The 9,443-nt window shown below is 42.7% G+C and overlaps 1 protein-coding gene across 6 annotated transcripts in view; it reads left to right on the top strand.

Annotated features, from left to right (window-relative positions):
* Window positions 1-5: 5 nt before the first annotated feature.
* Window positions 6-9,443, top strand: part of fmnl3 (formin-like 3) — a 37,160-nt gene continuing 27,722 nt past the window's right edge. For all 6 annotated transcript variants that reach the window (XM_084365692.1, XM_084365691.1, XM_084365689.1 and 3 more), the window contains exon 1: window positions 6-550. In XM_084365692.1, coding sequence (XP_084221818.1) covers window positions 437-550 — 114 coding nt within the window. In that variant the 5' untranslated portion in view covers window positions 6-436. The remainder of the gene's footprint in view (window positions 551-9,443) is intronic.

Here is a 9,443-nt window from a genome sequence, read left to right as displayed (position 1 = left end):
GATCACACAACAATAATGAATGGAAACACGTCGTAGCCAAGAAAGTTGAGCAGCAACTAAAAGTAACTGTTGTCGGCATTTTGAAAGTTATCTTGTAAGTTATGGATTGTCCTGGAAAATTAGGAAACACTTTCTGGAAGAGAAAGAAGATGTACTTTTATTGTTACTTTTAAAAGTAAGTGTTTGAAGGGAAACTACAGTGGGACACACTGTAAAACCTAAACGCGTGAGTAAGTGTAAATGGCATTTTGGGACATTAATACGAGACTTCTGCACTGTCAGCTTTTCATCTCGGTTTGGAGGAGTGGATTACTTGGATTAACCCGTTAATTTATTGTTGGACTACTTTGGAGATTTTTAACTTGGATTTATCATCACTGAAAGAAGCTGAAGGATTGTTTTCAAGCTGACTGTAGAGGATACGATCTAGTCGAAAATGGGTAATATAGAAAGTGTGGACGGCCAGTCGGAGATGAAGCATCACATCATGCCTCTGAAGGTGCCCATGCCTGACCCCACTGAGCTGGAGGAGAAATTTGCCATTGTTTTGGTAAGTTGATGATCACCTTAGAAATCTAACAACTTTATAAACCTGGTGTATTATAAATTGTTTTGACTTTCAAATGAAACAAAAAAAAAAAGTCAGAATCAACATCCCTTATAATGGACGGTATTATTTCAGTAACACAAGAGTTTGTTTCTCTTTTGTTTGCATAACTCACATTAAAGTGTATGTGTCTCGTCCATTACGAGCTGCTGATATTCTTAAATGAGCCGACCTGTGCTGCCGTCCCGCCCCTCACTCTGCCTCCTGTCCCCCTCTCTCCTCTGCTCTCCTCTCCTCTCCTGCGGTTCTTTTGTCTCCCCTAAAGTCAGACAACTCAGCGTTTGGCTGAAGTGGCAAACTGAGCACAGCATGGTGAGAGTGGAGAGGAAGAGGAGGAGGAGGAGGGGGGGATTTTTCTCCCCCAGAAGTGAAGGACATTTTACTGTATATCCTTGACAGAGCGCACATCACGGCATTTGGTTTATTTAAAGTTTTCTCGCTGCAGGCGAACCATCTGAAAACAACATTTTCTGAATTCCCCCAAAACTCCCACACCCGATCAGTCTCTCTCCTCCCCTCCCCTCCGCACTCCACATCAGGCTGGAGTTGAGCTGTCTGTCTGTCTGAGCGCTTTGTAATAATGAGCACACAGTCAACACCCACTTTTACCAGCTATCAACACAGTCAAGTGACTCTGTCACCCTGCGTCAAGGGGACATTTCTTTTACAAGACTGGGGACTTTTTTTTTTTTTACACATTTGCTCTTCTTTCAGGAACAGTCATGTGGAGTTCTGCTTCTGTGTCAGGCTGTTATTATTCATGACAAAGTTGAAAAGGAGTGGGAACTGCAGCCAGTCATCTCCAGGGCTGGAAAATATGTAATCTAGTGACTCTACTGGAGCTGAAGTGATAACTTGAGGAATCTGTTAGTCAGCCAACAAAAAAATGAATAATAAAAGTAGCTATTTTGATAATCTATTAATAATTTAAGTCACATTTTAAACAAATACCAAGCATTCACTGGCTCCTGCAATGTGAGGATATAATATATTATTCGATGGGCATTTCTCACGGTCTTTTGGCTATGTATAGACCATCTTATTAATTTAGATAGATTATCAAAATACTTGTTAGTTGCAGCTCTTTAAAGTTTTCGATAAATTTGGGAGTTGGGGTCCCCCAAAGGTTGCCAGTTGATGAATCCCTTTTAAAATCACTGTTTTAAAACAAATCGTCTTTGGCAGATCCAAATCCAAATGCATGATTTTAGCATTGAGCTAAAACACAACGTCAGCTCAAACACGAAGAAAAACATCTATGTTTCTGTTCCTTTCTTTCTTGGTGACCTTTCAGTAGGATTAAAAAAGGCCATGCTCAATTCGACCCATATGAAAATGACCATATATCTTTCCTACCAAGTCGATTAAACCCGTGTAAAGTTTCAGACCTGTGGGCCAAACTTTATGAGACATTGTGAGTTTTTAGTTTGTGGTGTCAATGGCGTCGCCAAACCTTAACCCTAATCTGTTGCATTGCCAATCTGGTTGATATTAAAAGGTATTTAGAGACCATTTTTAAAAATCTGTTGGGGAAAATAGTTATGTTTTTCTTCCCTTTCTCAAAATGTAGCTTTGTTTTCTTTTCCATAATGATTACAACGCAGTTCTTGTAAACCAGAAAGTCCTTAGATCAAAAACTCCAACTGTGAAAAACCCCCAAAAACCCCGCTCTGTGTTTTTATTCACATTTTTATGTTTTGGTTTTCAAACTGTGCTTTTTTCTTGTGACATAATTAATTATTTTCCCCTCTTCTGGGCCTCTAAAAATCCTTTAAAGGAGCGGGTCAACATTTTGGGAAATAGTCTTACTGCTTTCTTTCTGAGCGTGATAGATGAGCAAACAGTCATCTCATATCTTTCTGGTAAGGCTATAGACTACAGCCAGCAGAGGTTTAGCTTAGCTTAGCATACAGACTGCAAAGTGGAAACAACTAGCCTAGCTCTCTCTGAAGTTAACAAAATCTGCCTACCAGGGCATCTAAAGCTCGCAAATTAACACATTATGTCTATTTGGTTTCATACACACAAAAACCTGTATGTGACATTGCTTCATTATCAAACTGGAGAACCGGCCTGGACTAGAGAGCTGATGTGACGTAGCTACTGGTGTTATGAAACAGCTTCATCAGACTGCCACATTGGCCTTTTCACAATGACTGGTAGCATATCAAAAGGATAACTTGGTCTTTTATTTTTTCAGTTGAGTAACATTTAAGGAGTGAAACATTACTCACAGCACTCTCTCCACCACTGCTATGCTCCACTACACAGAAAGCTCAGTAACATCACCTCAACCTCAGAGCCACAGGAGCATAAAGCACATGAGGATTCAGCGTAGAGAATATTCTACCTGTTTATTTATTGAGTCTCACAGGTGCTTATTTTGTCCTTCCCCACTCCACATTTCAACACAACCACACCCGGCCTTGATTTTCAGCTGTTTAAGACCTTAATTACAGCATCAAGCAGCAAAGAGCAGGAGTCCTCACAGCATTACTCACATCAGTCTCATTCTCATACACTACGTGTACCCTCTGTGTTTCTGGGATAAAGCCGTTATTTGCTTGCCAGAGCTATCAGCAGCTACAGGGTGAAGCCCTTATATGAAGAGATGAGCACAGCGAGAAGCCATTCACGGCCTCTTGTTAACTGCTGTGTTGTAACGTAAGCGCCGTTACGTCAGCTCAAGTTGTGTCTTCTCCATTGTTTTGGACATTTTTAGATGAATGTAAGGTTTTTCCATGTAACTGATGGGATCGGTAGTCATCACATTTCCCATAAAGGAAAAATATCACCATGCATCCTGCCTGGAGGCTGGAGCAGTGTGCAGTTGTTTGACTGCCCTGCAACACAGAGTCAATCCCTGTTATTATGTTCAGCCGGGCAGAGAAGATGATTTCTATGCAAGAGGCTGTAGACTCAACATTTCAGACGTGTTTTTGCCTGGGAGAAGTCTTCAAGCTCTCTATATCCACCCCACCCTAACCCCGCAGTAGCTCCAGATTTCCTTCACTTTGTGGGAAAGGACAACATGTATGTATATTTTAGTGCTCTTATCAGACAATGGTCCTCTCTCCGCCCTGCTTGCCCCTTGTTGCGAGATAACGCTACATCAAACGCTTCAGTCTTCAGGGTTGGAGCTCCTCAGGAAGACGAGGCCATGGATATGGCTATAGATCTCCACCTCCTCCTCCTCCTACCTCAACATCAGACATGCCAAAAATAGTCTGAGAGACATTGCTTCTTCTAAATTGAGCAGATTCCAGAGACAATTTTGGCCTCAAAAATAACTTTCCTTTGGTGATATTTTGAAATGGGTAATTTCCCCTCCACTGGACCACTTAATGTTTCCTCCTGCATGATGGCATGCTGGTGTAAAAGGATGTGTCTGCATCTGCGTGGCGGGACTGCCCTCTCCTCTCAGACGCAGCTCGCAGACGTCCCAGAGGACTGACAGCAGCCCATAATGATGTCATGGGTGCAGCAGCCTTCGCCAGCATAGTAATATCCCTGAGCTAATGACTTTAACAGGGCAGCTCTACTGTAGATGGGTTGAGGGGAGCTGGAGGAAGGGGCCAGACCCCTGGGTTAGCTCCGACTGCTTCATGCGGTCTGCTAATAAAATGCCTGGGTCAGTTCTAACCGGCAGCATGTGCTAAAGGCATCGTCTCCTCCGCGCCTCTTTTGTCCAGCATCCTCAGAAACAGCCTCAGCTCTGTCTTTTGTGGCTGGAAACAGCTGCCCGGCATTTTCCTTTCTTCGATTTAGAGGGGAAGTTGCATTGTAGCCAATGGTCGTTGTGGTTGGTTTGCTTTACAATACAAACTGTGTTCTTACACGCTGCTACAGGGCGCAAAACATGTCTTTAGTTCACATGATACATATCTACCTGGACCTCATAGACATTGAAGCCACATATCTTCGTCATTGGTAGAATTCTCTTGATAGCTTTCGCTCTTTTTCCCCTCTTTTTGTCTTATCCTTGGAACCTGTCATTGATTCACCCAGTCAGTGTTTCCTACCTTCCCATTCCCTGAATTCACTCTTACTGTGAGTCCGTCCTGCAAAATAACTTTCTCCAAATGACTCTCTCCTTACGAAAACGATGTGAGATGAGTGAGTGGCGTTTTCAAAGGTGCACGTCTGGCCCTGGGATCCTCTTTCAAAGTGCCCGAGCACCAATCCGCCACCGGATTCCTGCGGTCTAGTCTAGGCTGAGGCCACAGGAGAACTCAGAGTGGGGAAAATTCCCTTTGAACTGGCGGTCTGCCACTGTTCTTGGTTGTAATGACTTTACCAACATTTTTAAAACAGCACACACATATTTAAGAGCTGTTACGTGAGCAGTGTGGGATTATTTTCACCGCTTGATTGCACTGGAAGCCATCCTGACTGAGTTGTCTGACTCTGCTCAACTTCCCACATCTTTTACTCTCTGTCGTTGAGTTGCATCACGCGTTGCAGCTTTTCTTTGAACTTTTGATTGTTCAAGAGCGATGTCTCACCATTAACTTGCAGCAAATGTTGGGAAAACTACAGATGAAAAAGTTGAGTCAGTGGTCGTAAAAGCAGACATGCTGACAATGTGACTCCAGCGCCCTGGCTGACATCACTGTGTTTCGAAGTCTAAAGAAAGCTGCAGTGTCTGATAGATGCCACTCAAGTGGAACTAATGGAGTCAAGCTGTGCGATGTGTTTATTGGACATAAAAACCTAAATCATTTTTATTTGTTTAATGGCAGTTGCAGTTTATTTATGGGGCTCTACCACTCCCTTTCTCACACACATCATCACGTCAGTCCTCCTTTCTAAAAGAAGAAAATGTGTTTGTTACGTCACTTAAGTTGGAAGAGCGCGTACATCTGGCTCAGCCACCCACCACCATGTCCCAGGAAGAGGGGGATTATGGGAATTGAGTATACACAGTTAACTTGTTTTAGAGCGGCAGCGCAGGCAGGGGGGGATTCAGCACAAGGCTGCCCACCTGGCTCTCTCCACCCTCGGGCTACAATTCCCCCAATCTGGTCCAGGCTTTATGGGGAGTTTTAGTGCTTCTTCACTTCTTTATTTGCAGTTATTTTGGAAAGTGAAGGTCAAGTTAGAGACCGAGCAGATGTAACATACTGAAGAAATGGTCATCATTTTGGAAAATACGCTAATTTGTTTCCTTTTCATAATCTGGTGGTTCATAGACCATCACTCATGTAAACAAAAAACCTATTAGCCTAAAATTGAATAATCATGATGGAAACGCACAAAGTAATATGAACAACTGGTAACATAAACAAAGTAACATTATGTTTTGATTGCCGTGTGTATCAAGGAATCCTGTAAACTTTATTTTCCACAATTGCATTTATAGTTACAGCTTAGATGTGACGATAAAGGCTGAGCTTCTGGTAATTGTTGATTTAGGTGTCTTGAAAGTGCTTAACCCAGTCTCTACTCAAGCTGTTATATTTGGTTTGTTTAAAATAAAAGCACAAAGTGTGAAAACCAGAAGTTGTGGTTGGACAGAGGCAGGCTAGCTACTTCTTTTACCCGTGCCGTTTGCCCTAAGATTTGTTGATTACTTGTTTAAAGCTGTTGTAAGCATTGTGGTCGTTTTAGCTAACTTCCTGTCCATTTTGCAGTTAGCAATCTCCTCCCTCCTCTCTATATCGCCACACTTGCATAACTTTTTTTATTTTTATCTATCTTAATCTTTTTTATCTATCTTTATCTTCTCTGAAGTTTTTGCATTGCTTAGCTCGTTCAGTAGTATTAGCCGTCACCAGGGGTGCTAGAATTGGTAGCTTATCCTGTTGTGCCAGCTCTGCCAGCTTGAGTGCCGGCTTGGCACCAGAACCGGAGGATCCTGCTCTCTGCACGTTGCAGAGCAAAGCTAATTAACACTCATTTAATGATAAAATAAGAATTAACACAACAGAACTAACTATTAGCAACTGCTCAGACTTGAGTTTCTAGTTCACATCACTGAAAAAAGTGTGCATCTGGGTCATCTTTGCAAAAACAGCTGTATGTGTCTTCCATTTATATGCATATGTAAGTGTTTTCTTTTGGTATGTGCATGCATTTGTGCGTGACAGTGGGGGTTTGCATGCTGCTCTAATGCAGCTGCACTAAGGCTGTAGGTTGGAGAGGTGGTTTCCTCCTCAATACAATGGGGACTCTGTCAGTCAGTGTTGTTTTAGAAAGGGGGCCTCATCCCCTGGTGCCTTTTGTGCCGCTGCACTCTTTTTACGTGGACGCTCAGAAGAACCGCTGTAAGCCCTTTTAAAAAGCCAGTGGATTGCGGCTTGATGCCACCTCCCCTACACACTGGTGACGTGATGTCATTATTTCCCAGGCCTTCCCTAAATAACACATAGCGGTGTTTCCTAATGATTTCTCGAGACTTCTACTTCTGCCTTTTTACAGTTACGCATCAAGTTGATGAAGTCACTGAGAAACACAGGGGAAATTTTCAAGACTGATTCATATGGATTTTTGTGACCAGGCTTTGTTTTGGTTTTTGTTCCTCTTTATTTTATCATCACCATTTCTCCATTCCTCAAAGACAGACCTCCAAAACAACAGGTCCTTACAAAGTTCATTTCAGAACCTGTACTTTCACACAGCTCAGGCTCAGATTTGTTGCCCTTTCTCTTTGGTTGACCTTCATCTTTTTAACTGGGCAGTGTGTCAAAAGGCCCGGCCGGCATGACTTATGAAGGCATTTGTGTACCTGCATTCCTGACATTCCCTGTGCGTATCATCTGTTGGCCGGGGCTTCCCTGGACCTTGTATGGACGTACAGAGGAGAACAAACAGGATGTTCGCAACATAGGAATGAATGAATGCCTCCGATTCATCGCCAATTGTAGTATTTATTTATAACTCAGTACTCACGTAACTCACATCTTTGTTTGTGTTCACATTTCCTCGATACAGTATGTTTCAAAAACAAATAAATTGGACAATATAGTTGTCAGGTGGTGCGATTGCTGGAATAGATTTATATTGCTGTTGTTTTGGAACAAAAACCTCCCAGATAAGCTCATGTAAGCAAGTGCACATTTCAAGTTCGCTCACGTTTGAAGCTTGAGGAACATCTGGCTTCAGAAGCTCAGGACATTTTCGTCTTTATCTCAGGCTTAAGGAACCCTGTGATGATTACGGTCTCTAGCTTGAACCCAGCTATCGGCGCTGTCCATCACTGTTATATCACTGGGTAAATAAACGGATTAGCAAATGGGTTCTGAGAGGCACTTCTTGATTTATCAACTGAAAAAATGGCATTTCACTAACTTCCTGTTGGCTGTGGAATGTCCATTTGGTTGTGTTTTGTAAAGAAGGGACCAGAGGGAAAGTTGTTTCTCTCAACACAGTGACACAGAGGTCACCGACTAGAAGATGTAAGTTCATGGGAGAAGAGAGGAGGCTTCAGGGTGCATTCAGGCCAGAGAAGGGAAGGAAGGCAGAGACGGCTAACGGAGTCTGAAAACCTCACAGCACATCTTTAAACTGTGTTTGATTTAACACTCGACATGATTTGAGATGTAAAGCTACGTTGAGGAAGTTTCAGCCATACGGTTATGTGTTTTGACCATTTGTGTTCAGCTGTTGTAGTACTGAAATGAACTATCAAGTAATCCGTTATGGAATCAATATAATATGAATCAACAATTCTGATGATTCATCGTTTCATTAAAGGTGCAACATGTAAGAATTTGTCCCGTTCATGCTCTGAACAAATAGGGGGCAGCCTGTCACCAGAGTAGCTGCCAACACCTGCTAATTTCTGCTGCCATTAGCTAGTTAGCTCAGTTAGCTGTGAAGCTAGCGGCCCTATTAGCTAACTCTGACTGGACTAGGAGCTAGGAGCACTGGGGGTTGTTCGTGTTTACAGAGCCAGCACTTTGGACGATAATCAGCACTAGTTTCTCATAATTGATTGACACTATTGACAGATTTATCTATAATTTAAATATCTCTGTTTTAGCCCTAATTGATAGCTTATCATAAAACTACATTAACTAACATCAACTTAAGAGTTTAAGTTATTCATGTTAATTATGGTTGTGTTACATTGTCATCACTACGGTACTTTCACTACATGCTTTAAGTTGGACATGTCAAGGATGTGGTTTGGCCTCTGGTTCTGCGTTTGCATCTAAATGAGGTGTGTGCCCTTACCTGTTATGTTAATACCTTAATAAACAAGCTTAACTGACTCTGTTTACATATTAGCTATGTAAACAATGACCAGCATCAGGAGGAGTGGGGAGGGAGGGGTGAAAACTTCACCTCTCCGCCTGAAAGAAAAACATCTCTTCTCTGCTCTCTCCCTCCCACCTTCAGTCCTTAGGGGAGCCGGTAGCGTCTTCTTTGCTGGGCCTCCTCCGGTCTTCCAGCATCTTTGTGCAGGACTCATGCTTTGTTGTGATTGCCTGGTTCGGGTTACCTCGCAAAAAGGGCGATAAGGTGATCGGGTGTCTGCTCAGAGAAAGAGGGGCAGTGTTTTCTCACACTCCGCTCTGTCACTTTCAATTCAGCGAGACTTACCGGGGAGATGGAAAACACCTAGAGTTCATTTGGGCATAAACACATTGTTGGAGTGGATGTGCAAAAACACACGCTCTCGTATTACACGTAACAGCCATGGTACAAACTTGCCATTACTCAGGGCAGTTTTTGATTTCCTGAAGAGTAGAGGAAGTCCCTGCAGCCCCGTGACGACAGCAGCCTCTCATCCTGTCTCCTCTCATTGTGTTTCAGTACTGAGGAAAAGGAGGAATCCAAATAACAAAACTGACAGTCATTAATGAAAAGCTAGTGGGGGTATGTTTAGAAG

This window comes from Pagrus pagrus (genome assembly GCF_965226575.1).
Source record: "Pagrus pagrus genome assembly, chromosome: 11".
NCBI lineage: Eukaryota > Metazoa > Chordata > Actinopteri > Spariformes > Sparidae > Pagrus > Pagrus pagrus.
The sequence above is the reverse complement of the archived record's forward strand: the minus strand, read 5'-3'. Positions and strand labels throughout refer to the sequence as shown.